The 19,045-nt window shown below is 45.8% G+C and overlaps 1 protein-coding gene across 1 annotated transcript in view; it reads right to left on the reverse strand.

Moving 5' to 3' along the window:
- The window catches only part of dnah5 (dynein, axonemal, heavy chain 5), a 138,397-nt gene that overhangs the window by 108,796 nt on the left and 10,556 nt on the right, over nucleotides 1–19,045 (reverse strand). Inside the window, exons 3-23 of the mRNA XM_030370379.1 lie at nucleotides 18,358–18,442; nucleotides 16,264–16,493; nucleotides 14,131–14,349; nucleotides 13,784–13,921; nucleotides 13,068–13,244; nucleotides 12,648–12,761; nucleotides 12,110–12,217; nucleotides 11,391–11,513; nucleotides 10,480–10,695; nucleotides 8,665–8,691; nucleotides 7,997–8,104; nucleotides 7,812–7,897; nucleotides 6,974–7,181; nucleotides 6,397–6,510; nucleotides 5,843–6,049; nucleotides 5,167–5,247; nucleotides 4,667–4,757; nucleotides 3,671–3,816; nucleotides 2,220–2,400; nucleotides 1,301–1,564; nucleotides 395–591 (exon numbers count right to left, since the gene is read on the reverse strand). Coding sequence (XP_030226239.1) covers nucleotides 395–591; nucleotides 1,301–1,564; nucleotides 2,220–2,400; nucleotides 3,671–3,816; nucleotides 4,667–4,757; nucleotides 5,167–5,247; nucleotides 5,843–6,049; nucleotides 6,397–6,510; nucleotides 6,974–7,181; nucleotides 7,812–7,897; nucleotides 7,997–8,104; nucleotides 8,665–8,691; nucleotides 10,480–10,695; nucleotides 11,391–11,513; nucleotides 12,110–12,217; nucleotides 12,648–12,761; nucleotides 13,068–13,244; nucleotides 13,784–13,921; nucleotides 14,131–14,349; nucleotides 16,264–16,493; nucleotides 18,358–18,442 — 3,120 coding nt within the window. The remainder of the gene's footprint in view (nucleotides 1–394; nucleotides 592–1,300; nucleotides 1,565–2,219; nucleotides 2,401–3,670; nucleotides 3,817–4,666; nucleotides 4,758–5,166; nucleotides 5,248–5,842; nucleotides 6,050–6,396; nucleotides 6,511–6,973; nucleotides 7,182–7,811; nucleotides 7,898–7,996; nucleotides 8,105–8,664; nucleotides 8,692–10,479; nucleotides 10,696–11,390; nucleotides 11,514–12,109; nucleotides 12,218–12,647; nucleotides 12,762–13,067; nucleotides 13,245–13,783; nucleotides 13,922–14,130; nucleotides 14,350–16,263; nucleotides 16,494–18,357; nucleotides 18,443–19,045) is intronic.

Below are 19,045 nucleotides of genomic sequence, written 5' to 3' on the forward strand. Positions count from 1 at the left end.
CACTCGAGTTTGGAATTTACTACTCGTGCCCATCCCTAATCAATAGGATTAATAATAATATATTATACTATTAATATATATGAATGTCTTTGTTAATAAAATAGTATAATATGTTATCGGAATATATATATTTTTTATTTATCAATATAATAGTATATAGTATTGATTTATATAAATTATGTTTTTATTAATATAATGGTTATTATTATTAATAATCATACTAATATTGTACTTATGATATATTATTACATCATATATTATCATTTATACATCCTTGAGTGTCTTCACCCTTTAGCAACCTCAAGTCTCAAGTCAAACCGCTGAACCGCCATCACCACCGCTGAATGACCACACTGATGATGATAATAACCATATATCAGAGCCCACAGCCCACCTTAGAGATCCGCTCCTTGCTCCACTGGCCCACTCCCTTGCTGGCGCTGACTACACATTCCACCGCCCGGTTCAGGGCCTGCTGCACCTCCTCCAGCGCCGGCACCATGGCGACGTTGGGGATGGAGAGGATGACGTTGGCCCTGAAGATGGCCTGGTTCCCGGTCCTGATGCTGCGGCTTGGAGGGTCGCCCTGGGCTACGGGAGCGGGGGAGGGCGATTGGGGGTTCGTTATTATCCATTAGATGGATTAGACTCTCGTTAGATCCTGTTTATCATATAACGTCTATAACGTATCCCAGATATGAAGACTAGCCACAGGAGAAACGGTTCATTGACTCAACTTAAAGCAACCTAGCTATGCTTCATCTTGCTCTGTGCTACTACTACTACTACTACTAGTACTAATGAAATATCTAATCTTGTTTTAATCTGCCAATGCTATGCTAAAAATGCTACAGCTACCACTACTACTACTGCTTCTACTACTACGACTTCTGCTACTATTACTGCTACTACTACTACTACTATTACTGCTACTACTACTACTACTGATTCTACTACTCCCACCAGCACCAGCACTACCACCATAACCACCACCACTACTACTACTACTAGTACTACCATTACTTCTGCTACAACAACTATTCCCACTAATACTACTACTACTACTGCTTCTACTACTCCCACCACCACCACCACAACCACCACTACCATTACTTCTACTACAACTACTACCACCACTACTACTACCTCTACCACTTCCACTACTACTACTACTACTAGTGCCCTGGCTAATAATAATCCAGTATGTCCGACACAAAATTATCTAGATGACAACATCCTGATCCCCAGATGCCGCGCGTGTGTGCGCGCCTCACCCAGGAAGTGAGTGTGTGTGTCTCACCCAGGAAGTGTGTGAGCGTGGAGGCGTGGATGCGGCGGCGGAGGCCCTCCAAGGTGTTGCGCGTCAGCCGCAGCAGGGCGTCCACGTTGCGGTGGTTGAAGTGGGAGAGTAGCTCCTGGGCCTCTTCCTCCATCACCTCCAGAAGGTCCCTCTTCTTCCTCCGGCCCCGCACCAGGGGCGAGGCAGTGGAGGGGCCCCCGGGGCCCGGAGGGGCCAGGGTATTCCTGGAGAACAGGCGGGCGTCCGAGCGGCTGTCCTCCTCGCCTAGGAGATCATGGGGGGGGGGGGGTTAGATTCCCCGCCTCGAGTTGCCCCTGAGCAAGACACCCTAACCCTGACTGCTCCTGACGAGCTGGCTGTCGCCTTGCATGGTTGACTGTGAATGTATGCATGAACCGTTGAGTAAGTCACTTTGGATAAAAGCGTCTGCTAAATGTAAAATGCAAAAAAATGTTTAAATACTGGCAACGAAGGATGCACACAGAGAGCACATTTTTAGGCCAGAATTCGTAACCATTAGCTTACATTAAAAAAAAAAAACGTTGTCTTTGTTCAAGCTGTAAGGCTTCTTTTGAGATTGTTGAAAGGTAAAATCCTAGTCTAAAATTGTTAAACTTTCTGTCTTTGGTCTTTATGTGTCTATGTGCGTGCATGTGCAGTGCGCGCATGGGTATGCCTGTGCATGTTTAATGAGCAATGTTCCTTTCTGTTGTCTGTGTGCGTACCTCACAAGTATTGAGACAGACGTTCTGTACTTCTCCATTATCAAATCACCCCAATTCAACGTTGAACATTTGGAACCAGCCTTCCGTCATACATTCTGCCTCTATGGCTCCCCCTACAGGCTCAATTGGTAACTGTGATCTTTCGCGGGTGTTGAACACACACTCTATAGTAAGGTGTCCCGTGTGAGGTTTACCGTCTGCGTCGACGTGGTCCGGGGCTCTAGCTTCAGCCTGACCGGCAGGTGTGGCCACCTCTCCCTCCTCCTCCTTGTGGCCGTTGTCAAACTCCAGCAGCATGTTGATCAGCTCATTGGCTGCCTCCTCCACCAATGAGCTCTTGGTGTGGAGGCTCTGGGCACCTTTGATACACAGCTCCTGTAGGGAGCGACGAAAACGACAGGTAAAGATGATGAATGCGTTCTTCTTCGCTCCATTGGCTGCCTCCTCAGCCTAAAAGCACTCAGAAGATCTCCTGCGATGCCTCAGGGTGTAAACATGGTAGATACGCATAATGTAAAACCATAAGAATGTCATAGCACATGTCATTTCGTCTGCTTAACATACTCGGAACAATGACCCAATCTGGTTAGCCGATGTTGGCTGGTATTGATTAATGAACGGTTGCCTCTGTTCCAAATGATCTACTCAGCGTCGACACTGAGGAACTGTCACACTAAATGTAAAGAGATGCCGCGATGGTAATGTATTTGTTATAGGCACAAGAATTACATGTTGGACAAGCAATCTATTTGAATCATCCCATGGGTTAAGAAAACACCATCTGTGGTTACATTTGGATAAGATGTAGATGAAACAGTGGCGGTGGGGGTATGACAGGGTCTTTAATAACGTAGGCAACAACAACAATAATAGCTCCTCAAGTTGAAATCCATTAGTATGCAAATGATCATATTATGTAAAAATTTGAGTTCTGCAAACATTGCAAAACATATGGAAATGTGGGCACTTATTATGCACTTCCTTCTTCCATTAAACATAAATCATTTTTGGTAAACGTTGTCTTTCATCTTAATAACTACAATCAGGGTAAAAAGAAATGGCTTTGAGCTATCCCCTTTAATTTCCTGCCTCCAACCATATCACAGGAAGCTGCTTGGGGGGTGGGGCTACGAGGGTCATTAAGGGTAATGGGACACACCTGGGTGGTGTCACAGAGACAAGAAACTGACGCAAACAAAATCAATTTTTACTGTTCTGCCTGGTTCATCATTACAGTTGTGTTAAAATACTGCTGTGACACTGCTGTGCACTGTGCCAGGTCGTGCCAATAAAGTTTAATGAGTCAAATTTAGTTTTTTTGTGTTTCTGTGCGTTTCTGTGTGTGCGTGTTTGTTTTGTAAGTGTATGTGTGTGTTTGTGCGCCCTCTAGCTGTAAATGTGTGTTTATGTGTGTGTACGTGTACATGTGTAAATGTGTGTGTGTGTGTGTGTGTGTGTGTGTGTGTGTGTGTGTGTGTGTGTGTGTGTGTGTGTGTGTGTGTGTGTGTGCGTGCGTGCGTGCGAGCGTGCGTGTGCGTGCGTACATGTGTACGTGTGTGTGTGTGTTTGTGTACGTGTCTGTGTATATGTGTGTCGTGCGTGTGTGTATATGCGTGCAATTGTGCGTGCGTGTGTGTGTGTTCACCCTGGTGGTCTGGACAAACTCGTCGCAGGCGAAGGGCTGGTCGTCGGGCAGAACGCACAGTGGGGTGGCGCTCATCTCCTGCAGTACCGCGTCGATACGGAACTCCACCAGGTCGTTGACGCGGTCCATCAGCAGCTCCAGGTCCCCTGGACGGACAGACGGACAGAGGGGGGGGGGGGGGCAGAAGGATGATGGACGAGCACTCCTCTAAAGAGGCTTTCATGAACGCACTAGTTGAGAGGAAGATGACACTGGCGTTGCTAGTTTTTCTTTTTGTGCATCCTGTGAAAAGGTAGCCCCTCCTTCTCACGTACATATGACACTACCCGCAACACGTAACTGATCAACACGCACACACGCATTCACACATCTGTTAATGTTGAATGTGACGCACGGTGCCGGCAACCGCTGCAGCTGTGGCTCATAGGTTAATTGAGCCACACCCATTCTGGTGCTCCTTAAGAGGGCCAGAGTTCTAGACTGGAGGGGGGCTTGAGTTGTGCAAGTGACTCGACTGTTGTGGTATTGTTTTTAAGTAAAAATGTTTTTACCAACAATATTGTGCATCGAGGAAACTCATTTTCACATACATAAATTATATTTATTTATTTTTTAATGGATGATTTATTTAAAATGTCATGAATACCAAAATCCCCATATATAATGTATAAAAAGCCTTGAGCGAAATCCCAAAATTGCTTGCAATGTTTACAAGCTACACCAGAGAATTCATTTAATAGCAGTAAATGTTTGATCTCTTTTCTCGCTCTTCAATGATCAACACTCTAATCATCCAACCATCGGTCTACTGTATCAGATCCTTGTCTCAGCACTAGATGGGGGCACAGTGGAGGAATGCGGGTGCTGGTGGGTGTGTAAGGTGGTGCTGGTGGTGGGTGGGTGGGTGGGTGGGTGGGTGGGGGGGTGGGGGGGGGTTGAAGTGGATGAGATGGTGGTGGTGGGTGTGTAAGGTGGGTGCTGCCTTGTCTTTGTTACCCAGGGCGATGTTGATGCGGCTCAGGTACTTGTCGATGTTCAGCGAGGTCCAGGTGAGGGAGGTCAGGCCGGGCTGTATCGCCTCGTCTACCTAATTAACAAGTTATTAACACAGACATATAAAACTAGATTGAACTGATACATTATGAATTAATCAACGATGACAGTAATTCATGTATAATACATTGAAAGATCTTAGATATAAGCTATAAGGCTATTAGTGCTTTAGAGATTGGTGAAATGTAAAATCCTAATCCAAAATTTTTAAGAATGGACATTCTGAATGAATTAATGAAAACAGTAATTCAAGTAAAATACATTTATTGATCAACTGTTATTCATTGTTCCAAAACTGATCTTAAATGTGCCTGAAAGTGGGACCCTCCAACATCCTCTATGATTCCCCATGGACCATCACGATGAACATTATCAGTACCACAAGCGATACTGTTTGGTATCTTGAATGCCGCGCGTGTTCTGGGGTCCATTCCCGGTCTTACCTTTGCCACATGGGGCATGACCAGCTGCTCAAAGGCACTCTGGATCTTACTGCGCACCCGGCAGCTCTCCCTCAGCATCAGCTGTCAAGAGAAGCACAACCCCATCAGAGCTTTATAGACCTTACCCTGTAGAAATGCAGTCTGTAGACCAACGTATACAACGATTTACATGTTGATTTGGATTCTGGAACATGTATCGTATTTGAAACAATTAGTACATGATTGAATGGTCACTGTTGTGGTACTTTCAATGTACGATTATTAATGTGAAGTTGAAAGGGAAACGAAGCAAAAGGTTTATGGAACAAAAAATATAGATTAGGGAGGGGGGCGGCGTATATACGACAGTGGGTTATGGTTTAGGAGTGATATATAGGACAGTCAAACACAGATGGGCGGGGGGATTATTTATTATACTCATTAGAGGTTGAGGGCCTGTGCCACACAGTAAAGTCTTTACTGTGAGACTATGTTCTTGTCCATGGCTTTCCTTGGCCGATCAGATTGCTGCCCACCCGGATGAGTTGGCTGATGGCCAGTACGCCACTGACTCCACCCCTTACTGCTTTGGGTTTCCAGCCCCCGCTCTGTGCCGTCTCACCCCCAGAAGGTTCTGCTGTTGCATAGCAGGACCGCTGGATCCCAAATGACACACAGTATATAACTAGATCACCACCTGTAGCTTGTTGAAGTTGCCCTTGAGGTTTGCCTGTCGCTGCTGCAGCAGGGAGGCGAAGGGGGGAACCTCCAGCTTCATCCTGCTCATGCAGTCCGCCTCCCGGATCTGTGTCAGGATCTCTGGGTCGAAGTTGACAAACAGCTCCCCCGTCTCGGTGGAGCGGACCAGAAGGGAGGCCTGCAGACCCAGCCTGGCACCGTCCATCTGGAGTAACGTGGGGGGGGACGGGGGGCGACACAGCACACATGGATGGGGTGGTACAGAAGAGAGAGCAGAACCAAACCAACCAGAGCTTATAGTGAAACGCCATCAGCAATCTATTGCTTTATTCCATATATATAAATAATACACAATCAAAAAATATGTGTTTTAGAATAAAACATCCAGATAATACAGGAAATAAAAGTTATGTGAGTGATATGGTTGTTATAATTCCCAAAAATTCCTTCTGGGATGAATGAAGTACATCCTATGTGATATTGTATGGCCAAATATATTGTCAATATCTTTCTCTCATCATTAAGCGAACGGCTAGCCGGCTAGCCTCGGACCTGTTGCATCCAGCCGCGGTGGTAGAGCATCTCGTACTCCAGCAGAACCCTGGCAACGCGGTTGTAGTTCCGGATGATCCTCTTGGCCTCCACCGTGGACAGAACGCCGGCTTGCTGTGTTCACAATGGGGAGAATGGTTAGCATTAGCATACTATAGCAATTAAGTTAATGGCAGCTCCAGCTTCTAACAAAGTGCACCGACCTTAAAGGGGACATATTATACCACCAGGTGTGACTGTGATTAGCCGTTACAAGCCGTTTTGAAAATCTGCCTCTTTTGACATCACAAGTGGGCGTGTCCATATAGATGTGTGCTGGATAGATCAGTCTACCAGCCTATCCTGTGGACCGTAGCAAACGTTGCTCCCCTAGCCGTCATACATCTAGGACAAGCCCACTTGTGATGTGAGAAGAGGGCAGATTTTCAAAACGGTTTGTAACGGCTACTGACACGCACACCTGGTGGAACAATATGTCCCCTTTAAACGGCTACAACTGAAACCAGTAGAGAATGCAAAATGGGAAAACAAAGCACACGTATCAGCCATGTCAAACTGTAAAGCGTCGACCCCCAACCTGCTGGAAGAGGTCCATGGGATCCTGGATCCTCCGGTACAGCTGCCTGGCCCACATGATGCGGCCCGCCACGGGGGGCAGGTCCCGGCCGATGGGGGGGTCTAGCTTCTGCCGGGTGTAGGTACGGGAAACCATCTCGATGTCCCGGCTGTAGTTCTGCAGGATGTGCTGGTACTTGTCCTGGATGCCCAGGTCTGGGATGCCCAGCCTGATGGGGTTTAGAGGAGGAGTTTGTGTAAGTATACGGGGCGGCGGCAGCTCAGGAGGTAGAGCGGGTCGACTGGTAACCGGAAGGTTGCTGGTTCGATCCCCCGGCTCCTCCTAGCTGAGTGTCGAGGTGTCCCTGAGGAAGACACCGCACCCTAACTGCTCCTGACGAGCTGGCTGTCGCCCTGCTTGGTTGACATCGCCGTCGGTGTGCGAATGAGTGAATGAATGGTTGTAAGTCGCTTTGGAGTCTGCAAATTCCGTAAATGTGAATGTAGTATGAATCCCTTTTCAAATACTGCTGTTGAAGTTCAAGGAGGAGGCCAGTGGAGTTTTTGTAGAGAACGGCTCTAACACAAAGCCGTTCATAGTGCTTTATAAAACAAATTAAAACATTGAAAGGACGATGTTTTAAAGACGATAAAGGTAAAAGAAATGTTAAGTAGAATAAATAGTTTGTAAGATGATTTTGAATGAAAAGCAGTATGTGCGAGGACTTTGGTAGAATGTGAGAGCATTCAAAATATGCAAGCATGAGAATTTCATGTGAGGTCAATGAATATCACAGTGTTTGTATAGATAAAACACATTAACAGAGACAGCCAATGTAGAATTCGTATGGTGCGATTACCTTTCAAATTTTTTCAGCACATTCAGAGCCCGCTCTGTGTTGTGAATCTTTTCAAACGTGCTGTCCATGAAATTCTTCAGCTGATTCTGGAGGGCAAAAACACAATGAAACCCAAGGGTGTCTTTCGGTTGCAGTTGTGTTGAAGTGTGTACAAAACGTTTGATGCCTTTTTCTCGGTAGCTTACATGTAGTTCAGTGGTGCTTTGACAGAATTCTTCATAGTCTACGTCAAAGTCGGTTCTTCTCTGGTCCAGGAAACTGTAATGTTTTTTCTTCATGCCTTGTACAATAGCCTGGCACAAACACCCATGAACGACACAGCACAAACACACACTTTTCCTCAGCATTTGTACAAGTTCATACAAAACAACAACATTTCAAAGGCTGCATTTAGAGTAAAGCGAGGCTGTGTCTATAAAGAAATGTGTTAATATTGATTGTGACAAGACATCCCCCTTAGCCTGCGGCTAACTCCTACCAAGGCAGTGAGGGAACACAGTGCAACAGCAGTTCATTTACACCACATCGTTTCCATTAAATATGGATGCTCTGTTTAGCAAACTCCCAACCTCCATGAAAGGTTGAGGACTTCAGTCAACTTCAATTCACCACCGTGTACTTTAGGCACACGAATGCTTTGGTGAGTGATCATGCTAATGCTGGTGAACATGAGCAAATAGAAGGGAGTTGTGTAAAATCCCACATGATTGCACTGTTTCCATGCACTTGCAGAGAGTGTTATGTGTACTTTTCTTTTGAGGTTCATACATTTTACATGCGTGCGTATAGCAAAGGTGAGCATCGTGGTTATTATGTTAAATGAATGAAAATTAAAACAATGGCGCAAATTTACCTCCCATTTCCCCTGCATTTCTGCAGTCTGTCAATCCAACGCGGCAGAACACAGAAAAGTGGCAATTAGCAAAATGTCTTGTTTCAAAAAGGCAAATCATGATACACTTCATCGAGACACTTCAACAATCAGCATGTTAGAACAGTGAACTAGGCTGCAAAACCAATTTACTAATCTAGTCACATACCTCATGCAAACCAATATTGTATTTTTGAATTGCTCTCTCACATCAGCATTAGGCACATATCTATATTTTACCAGAACAATCCCTCACATGTGTGGCAGGATGTGGGCCCTTGAAGTCATGTTTGTGCACATGAAATCTCTCTGGCTGAGCGATAAACACAGGCAGACTATCCATCGCTTTGTTTGATGAAAATACCAGATTGCCTTGCCATCCTGTTTAAGTCTGAAGGGACAGAGAGATTGGATTTTTTTTCCCTAAAACGTATAAGCTGTCAATACTGGGTCGTGGTCGGCGGCTCGCACCGTGAGCCTGCCCTCATTGACCCTGTCAGTGTAATGTGGGCATGAATTACATTATGGATGCTACCCCTCCATGTTGTTTTCTCTCCGTTTCTCGTCCGCCGAAGAGGCTGATTAAATAAAACGTGGGCCACACTAATTTGACAGTGAATTATAGGTAAATAGAATTACAACCATCAGTTAGGGATTTCATCAAAGTATTCTGAAGTCAGAATTATAAGTAGGTCTGAACGTGTATGCTGAGGGGGCTGCAGCGCCCCCTAATGGCAGGAGATAGTAGCTGCAAGGCAGAAAGGGTTTCTAAACAAACCTAAAACAAATCATGAAACATGTTTGTTTCGTTAAACGGTTGAAATCTGCCTGTGGTTTCATTTTAACATTCTATTTCATTCAACATTCAATATATATTTTCTGCGTATCTGCCACACAAAGCTAGATGCTAACGCAGAGCACTAATGGTGGGTTAGGTGTGTCTGATTTATTCAGTATTGGCCCCCAAGCACAAACAACCAAAACCCATGAAGCCCATTGCAGTGATGCATCAGCCCATTGCAGCGCTATAATGTGGGCGTCCCAAGGCCAGTGTCTCTGGCTGTGGAGGGGAGGGGAGGCTAAGCACAGAGTTACATTAATAACAGTGATAACGGTGGATGGATCCAGGCCAGGACCCACAAGGAGTATAATGGTAGGTGCAGGTTCCAGCGTCTCATGCTATGTAATTAGGATATCACCATGCTCATGTTTCAAGTGAGATATATTAATCACACAGAAGAGGGCAGGTTTAAAATTGGTTTTGGACAATGTTTTACGGAACGACAGAATGACTTCAGTAGTTGCTTAAACTATTTTGTAATGAACAAAATAAATACTAAACTGGGCCTAAAATATGCAAAATAAAGTCTCTGTTGTCTCAGGCTAGTGTGTCTAAAGCCACCAGGCTTTTAGATCCAAAGAAACATTTTAACTGTATACAATCAGTTAAATGGGCCGTCGTTTAGTAGTAAACATTGCGGCCGCTCATGCTGAAACCACCAGCACTAGTCACAAACTCGCAGAACAGAGCTCACTGGAGGGGTAGACCAACTACCGCTTTAATCTAAACGTCCTATTACTTATTCATGCTCGGTTCGTTTTAAGTTCAGACAACTTTTGCCTTTCTGTTTCATCATGCGTATTCCCTGCTCCCCTGCTTCCCTTCGGGGAGCCGAGCCGACACATAGTGTGTCACACATCAACACCGCTAGAATCTCTGCAGAAGCCCACCCTCGAAACAACGTGGCCCACATGGAAGGCTTCATGAAAGCGGTCGATCAGTACCATACCACTCACCTGGAACCTTGTGGCCATGGTCTCCAGGCCCTCTATCTTGGAGTCCTGGAGGGCGGAGTACGTGGCGATGGTGGCAAACAGCTCCAGGATCTTGGTGAGGCGTCGCTGGAACGTGTCGAACTTCCCGAAGATGTACATCTCGCTGAAGTCAAACTGCCTCTCCGCCGGAGTCTGTTCCAGCTTCTCCTTGGTTTGGTGGAAATACCGCTGGTACTCCTGTAAACAGAGGCCGACTGGTGTAAAGGTGTGCTGTACATTTTAGACTTTGTGATCATGATTTGTTTAGGACTGTGCAGTCCAGCAAATGATTTGGCCCCTGTACTTGGATGGTGGCTATATACTATACGTTATATTACTCTAACTATAACAACGGGAGTCCCTGTATGTTCCCTACCACTGTTCAATTCGACTCCACACCTGACAGGGACTGCCATTACCCAAGGAAGTGCAGAGGCAAGAGGGAAGTTGATTGAATGAGCGTCTTTTCAAAAAGCAATACCGGGGGCCACGCAATCTGCTTGTTTTGAAGAGGCACGTTTTGAAGTGCACTGCACTAGTTTGTGAAATTGAAAAGTCAGAAAGTCTCTCTCTCTCTCTGTCCCTCTGACTCTCTCCATTACTCGTCCGTTCTTCAAAAGTCAATGCACTGGTCTATTGTACATGGTGTGTGTGTGTGTGTGTGTGTGTGTGTGTGTGTGTGTGTGTGTGTGTGTGTGTGTGTGTGTGTGTGTGTGTGTGTGTGTGTGTGTGTGTGTGTGTGTGTGTGTTTGTGCGTGCATGCGTGCCTGCATGTGTGTTTCTTTTCATATCCTCAGTAAACAACCCTAGTGAACGAATGCATTAAAAAATGCAGCTCCAGCATACACATGAGCGTGAGGGGCGGTGCCGAGGTCACCGTGAGCGCAGGGTACCTGGTTGAGGCGGATGGAGGCGGCGATCCTCTCGATCACCTGCTGCGGCGGCTGGTCCCAGAGGGTGACTGAGCCGCTGGTGGTGATGTACGCCTTGCATGCTGTGATCATCTGATTGGTCACCTGGGGGAGAAGACGAGGAAACGTGAGGTTGATGAACCCGGGGTTCAACCCTGATGGAGCCACTGTATCTGGGGGACCTTGTCATTAAATGGTGACGCATTATACCCCCAGGTGTGAGTGGGATTAGCCGTTACAAGCCGTTTTGAAAATCGGCCTCTTTTGACATCACAATGGGCACGTCCATCCTAGATCTGTGCTGGATGGATGAGCAACGTTTGCTACCGTCCACTGGGTAGGCTGGCAGACTGATCTATCCAGCACACATCTGGGTGGACACGCCCACTTGTGATGTCAGGTGAGGCAGATTTGCAAAACGGTGTGCAACGGCTAATCACACTCACACCTGGTGGTATAATATGTCCACCTTAATGACCCAGGTGAAAGTTGTGATTGATGACAGCTTTTTTAATTTCCCCCACTAATCAGCATGCAAGCTGATAACAAAGTACATGCTTAGACTAGGGCAGTATGATGTGAGAGGTATGCAGCAGATAAGGAATGAAATAAATAAATACAACTTTTAAACTAGGTCATTGTTATCATGGTGCTGGGTATCTTTGTAGCACGGTGTGCGGTATCGTGAGAGACAGCCTCACCTTGACAAACAGCGAGGTGATCTTCTCAGACGTGTTGTAGTATCGGGAGATGCTGTGGATCATCCTGATGGCGTTCACCAGACCAGGAATGGCGTCCACCATCGACACCTTACGTCAAAATGTCAACATGAACTTCAGTTATTTTCTTACTGACTTACATTATGATTTTAAAAGTCCATTGTGGCCCTGATCTGACATGGATGGACAGAGTGGATGGACAGTGGATGCCAACAACAAATATTTACATTTACAATTAGGGCATTTAGCAGACACTACAAGTGCTAGGCCATACAACAAGATAGCTTGGATAAGGTGCTATACAAAACTAAGTACTATTTTTTATAATACCAATATGACTTGAGGGGGGGTATTCTAGGGAATAAGCAATCGTTAATCAAATCTTGATTTAATTTATTTTTCATTGGAAATGTGTCATAGTGACACTCTCATGCAGTTTGAGTCTGTTCTCAAGAGTGAATTATCCAATCATTTAAACATCTGGCACGGGACACGTAATAATTCTAGATGCTTCTCTTACAGGGTCGCTGTTGTAGAGCGGGTCACAGAACTTCTCCAGAGTGTAGAGGTACTTGACGTTGTCTTTAGCCTCGTTGGCAGAGTCCGTTATCCTGGTGTCCAGCTCCTTCCACGACTGGAGGCACGGGAAAGATGCAAACAAGGAGAACTTTTACGGTGCGGGATGATTTAGGATAATTAAGTACTGTGAGGGCGGAATTATTGTATATTGTTTGAATATTGTATGCTGTGAGTGCCAAGTATATGGAGTAGGCTTTAATTATGTTAAGGAACAAATTATTAATATGGGAAAAGGATGAAAATAAGTTTTTGTCTCTGAATCAAATGGATCTGTGGCGAAAAGAGCGGGAAAATAACTTCTGAAGTAGTGAAAAACTGTGAGCAGCTAGTATCAGATGTGGTAGCATGGTCCCCCTCCCACCTTGATGAGTTTAGACTTGGCCACGACGAGTACGCCTAGCACGGCCTTGACGGCGGGGCTCTTCAGCTGGTCCAGCAGGTAGTTGAAGCGGGACATGCGCTTCTTCCAGTGGTCTAGCTCGGCACGAGGACCCAGGTCGTCCGCCTCCTTCCTCAGCTGGTCACTCTCGGCCAGGACCTGACGTGTTAGGCCGTTAATCATGTGAATTGCATTTCAGTGTTTTTATTCGGCAATCGGAACTATCGTGTTGAATCATACAACGATTGCAGTCTACTGATCCTGTACGGCCAATTTGTCAAATTTTGTCTTGAACATCACATAGCTTTATGTTCGATTATGTTCTCGAAATATTTTATGCATATTGTATCGGTAAAATTTCAATTCTGATGACAATGATGCTCTCTGAATATATTATAATCAAAGCCAGCCCCTGCCTCCAGTCTTTGTATCAAGGCTGGCTCCATCTGGGTAAAGTTTTCAACATTTCCATATTCTGCATCACAGCCGATCAAAGCCATTTCAATTCAGAACCTCTTCTCCTCCTTCAGACACGACGCAACCTTGCATGTCAACGCCGCCTTATATTTTCGAATCGCTTGACGTGCCATCACATCGAGACGAAACCACCTTTAATGGACGGTGAAGTCTTCGACTGGATTCAAAAAGAAAGTGGCCTCGACAGACTAAACGTCCTGGTGATAGCGCCCGCTCTTCACCTGTTCGATCTGCTTGATCCAGACCTTCAAGCAGACCTCCATTCTCTCCAGGGTCTCACTGCTGTTGGCCGCCGCCATGTAGTCTGAAGGGCCCCTGAGAGTCCGCAGGTCAAAGCCCTCACACTCCCGCAAGTTAACCTTCGGCGAAAACGTCCATTAGTAATGTCTCTTGGTTTTTATATCAATCATAAATAAGAAAGCCTGTTATAGAGAGAGAGGAAGAGACTGAGAGGGAGAGAGAGCATGCATGCATATATATATGCACGTTAAATGCAGATGTTTTTGTGCACGGTTAAGTGCATTTGTATGCACATGCGTGTGGATATCTGCATGTGTCTCTGCCTCACCTTCTCCTGCAGGTTGTCCTGCGCTCCGGCCAGCACGGACACAAAGTTCTCCAGCGAGGCCATGAAGTCCCTCTTGATGTCCTGGGCCTGGGGGCTGGCCAGCTCGCCCCAGCCGTGGTTCATCTTCCTCAGGGTGGGGATGAAGATCTCCGACAGCAGCTGCTCCACGCTCTTCAGCAGCCCCACCCCGGTGGTGTCCAGCATGTTGAAGTTCACGTCCTGCGTGGGGGAGACGGGGGGTGGAGGTGAGACAGTAGGGTGGGGGTGATACAGTGAGACGGGGGTTGGGGGTGGGGGTGAGACAATGAGATGGGGTTAGGGTGGGAGTGAGAGACAGTGAGATGGGGTTGGGAGTGGGAGTGAGAGACAGTTAGATGGGGTTGGGGGTGGGGGTGAGACAGTGAGATGGGGTTAGGCTGGGGGTGAGACAGTTAGATGGGGTTGGGAGTGGGAGTGAGACAGTTAGATGGGGTTGGGGTGGGAGTGAGAGACAGTGAGGTGTTTTGTACCAGGGCAAACACTGATTCAAACATGGAGTGGAAATAAGATGAAGAAATTGTGTGAGTCAGTCGTCAGCTATTCAACAAAGCATGACCAAAACACGGTGCGTTTTTTCACATCCTAGCCAAACTAACATCAAACCCCTAAGCCTGAATGCATCTCAGTCCGACAACAACGTGTCCGCGCAGACAGGTCCATCAGTTGTCGCGTCGAGTCACTTTGCCTGATCCGTTCCCATTCTGCTCACCTGTTATCACATTGCTGCCGACTTCTGCCTTACACTAGTTCCCCTGCCCGCCATCTGGAGATAAGTCTGACCATGGGCCCGAGATACACTCAGAATGGTGGTTCATGTTGTCTCAGTGACAGCATCCGTTCTCCTGTGTTTGGTTGTCTTCCTTTGTCTCCGACGTACTGATTGATTCGGGGATGAATAGATAAAAACATCATATCCCTGGCCTCTGACAATGGCAGCAGAAGGGGTTATTTTTCCCCCCAGGATGGTATAATCTGATTCACCCAGCGGGCGGCCTTCAGACGTCAATGCACAATGGACGACACGGCGCTGTGCTCCAGATCACACAATGAGAGGTTTCCTGTGGTCCGCTGGAAGCAGAGGGATCATTCAGGACTGCGGACACACACACACATGCAGAAACACACACACACACACACACATACACACAAACACACGATCCATACACAGACAGACACCCACAAACACACGTACAGGCAAACACACACACACACACACACACACACACATACATACACACAAACACACTATTCATACACATACAAGCAAACACACGCAAACCCACTATCCATACACACACATACACACAAACACACATACAAACACACACACACACACACTATCCCCATACATACACATGCACTCAAACACACATACATACACACAGTCACACACAAACAAACACCTACACACAAAAACAAACGCACACACAGAATCCATACACATACACACAAACATACATACATACACAGTCACACACATACACACGTAGTCGATAGCCTCCATCCGTCCTGTCTCGGTGTGGCCCGTCTGTAACGGGAACATGATCTGTTACCGCTGACAGTGATTAGCTTTGAGGCTGACAGTGGGTGATCAGCCTCGATCGATGCACCCAACAGGCCTGGGGTCTCTGGATGCTTGTCGCTACTGGCCTCCTGTTTGTTTCGCTAGAGTCACGGTGAAAAGAGGCTGTCTAGGTTATAAAAGAAAAAGGAAACAATTATCCCACCGGGGAGGGGTCTCAACGGGGGCGGCGATTGGCTACTGAAGTGCAGTGTAATAGAACTATTGTCTCCTGAGCTACAGTATGTATCCTTTATCTATTGATGATGCCACTCTGCTTTTCTTACTGCAACCCTCTGAGATCGCCTCTCTCGCTTTGTGTGTGTGTGGGGGGACTTTATACTTTATTACGGCTGGCAGTGCATTACAAAACACCACCCCATCCAAGGCCACAACGTGTAAAGTGCATTAGTTCGTCTCCACGGAGCAAACATCACACCTTTGTGTTTTCCTTCCCACCATCGCTAATGCTATTGAGCGCAGCTAAAACACAACAACAGCAGAGCCCTCCCGGCCCCGGCCTCCATTCTCACCCGGTGAATGCTCTCCGAGGTGATAGCCTTAGAGGTGTTGGCCCTGGTGAAGAAGACGCACACGCCCGTCAGCGCAACGTCCGTCCCTTCCGTCACAAACACTTTGGCCTTCTTGCTGCGACCGGCTGCTGTGGTGATGGAGGATGGGGTGGTGGTGGGGGTGGCGGTGTTGGTGGTGGTGTTGGTGGTGGTATTAGGAGCAGGGGTGGGTGTAGCTGTGGCCGCCGCCCCTGTAACAGTAAGTCGAAGAGACAGGAGTTCATGTGAGGCTGCAGTCTATGAAAGACCAGTTCTTGCTGTCTGTTAATGGTGTGAAGGCTGGATTCACAACATATGTTTTTTCGTCATGTTGTTTTTCGCTAATTGATTTGGAGCGTAACGACTTCCAGTTTTTCACAAAGAGACTCCAAATAAATGGTAAAATGTTGAGCTTGTATTGGCATCGACAGCTGTTCAAATTAAAATATGACATACTTTTTAAATATTCAACTTTTAAATGTTGTACTTTTTTTGAACATTCAACAATTCATACCATTTTCATCTCTATACACACGTTTCTATGTGATCCGATGGATTCTCGTCTTTTCAACCACATTTTATTGAGCAAATAAACTCAAAAACATGAAGAGTTTGACACAGATTGGAGATCTGCGTGTTCTTATACCTCGACTGATCATGAACACTTATCATTCTACTTACTAGTGGTACTTTTCATACTAATTCAACTTCTATTTATCAATAAATGTCATGCAACCATTACATATCACAGATGGCTGCGTCCACTACACATCCAACGAAAACCTTGCCAGGTTGGTGTAAAAAAGTAGGCTATGATAATATCCATCGCTATGTCAAATATTAAACTCAGGCCTGGAAAGATTTAGGATAGTAGGGAACTGGTCTGAATTGTATAGTTTGGCTAAATGCCTTAGCTTCTTTTGGCATCATTGCCGTAATGTGATTGGCCTGGCACGGTCATGGAGTGGAAGGTAATTGGTCACTCGCATTGCTAAGAATTCATTAAGGAAAATAGACTGTACCCATTATATCGCCTCGAAGGAATAGAAAGAAAACGTTGTACTACGTGGGATTGCAATGGATTTCCAGAAACATAATTTTCTGATTAATTAACTCCTTTATACCCCTTGAAAACAGAATGAGAAGTACATTACAGATTTCTGTTGTTCCCTTTTAAACAAGCTTCCCCTTCATTACATGGAAGGATCTCATTTAAACATAAACAACAAAAGAGAAGCATCTCATATAAAAATCTAGTTGTTGTGTGTTCACTTAACGCCCTTGTGTTTACGTGTTAGCACAACGACAGCTTTCCTAAGTCAAGAGGCGGTCTTGTGTTGCATGGAAGAGCAGTCAGGAGGGAACACTTTGTTGTTAGTTGAGGGCCCTCATAGAATGTGACCCGTGGACGGTTACCATGGCACCCGTTTGTTTTGGATGTAGATTTGTTTTTGAGAAAGTTAAAAACTGATTGTTCGATAAATGTCTTCAATGAAAGCTTGGCAGCATCTGGATATATTAATGACTGATCAAGCGCGTCATTCAGTCAGTTATGAATAATTAAATGACTTGAATGAATTCTGTGTCCCCCTTGTTGGTTATATAATTGAAATGTGGTGTGTTAGATAGATGTGGTAGTGACTCAGGAGTCTGTGCCAAGCAGCTGTTCACACAGGGCATCGCTGTATCACGAAGCAGCATATAGCCACAGAATCGGACTTGGTGCTCTTTGAAAGACATTTGAATAATTATGTCTGTCTATGATAAGTAGGGAGCACTGTTGGTTGAAAAGAGAGAATAAGAAATAGAAAAGCTCTTGTGAGAAAATAAATTACAATTTGTTCATATGAGGTTGGATATATACATTTTGCACATCATTTTTTTATTTCCCGGGCTAACTTCAAAGTCACTGGCTTCCTTGTTTATGATTTAATGAAAAACTTCATAAATCATAGGGAGATCCCAGCTTTCCAGGTACATTATTTTAATAATCATCCAAAGAACACATCACAGGGATAAAGAAACAATACCCCTGAATGTGGTATGGTTTTACAACATTAATCTACTTGTTTGTACCTCGTTCCAGTGGTTCCACCTCCTGGTGGTAGAACATGAGATGGGGGAGACCTTTGGCCATGAAGAACCGCTCCATGCGGTCGATCTGGTGGGAAACCGGGGCGCAAACAGGAGTTAGAGAGAACGACAAGGTATGGTTCAAAGGTTGAAAAACTGGTCCCATTCTCTGCTCAGTCTTTGTTTGGGTTTTAGAGCCTTTTAAGACTTTTATTGGTGCATTTGACCAGACCCAATGCCTGCAATGGGTATGCATAGAGGGCACCCTCACAATGAAGCACACGCATGAATGCACACGCCTGAAAAACACTTCACAGCACAAACATGGCCACACACAAGCTCACAGACCCACGCACACAAGCACTCAAACAAACTCACACAAATCCACACAAAAGCACAAGCACAACCATACAAACAAGCACACACACATTCACACACAGACACACACATACAGAGTGCACACAAATAAGCGTGCACACACAAGCAAAACATAAACCCACGCACCAACCCAAAAACAAGTGTGCACACAAACAAATACACACACACACACACACACACACACACACACACACGTCCTCTTTACATACATACAGAGAGACGGACAGAGAAAGATAAGAGGGGGCTGGTGGGAACTTGAATAGTAACGGTAGAGATCAGTTTGAGGGAGGAACACACACACAAGGGATCAATA

This window comes from Gadus morhua, chromosome 11 (assembly GCF_902167405.1).
Source record: "Gadus morhua chromosome 11, gadMor3.0, whole genome shotgun sequence".
Lineage (NCBI taxonomy): Eukaryota > Metazoa > Chordata > Actinopteri > Gadiformes > Gadidae > Gadus > Gadus morhua.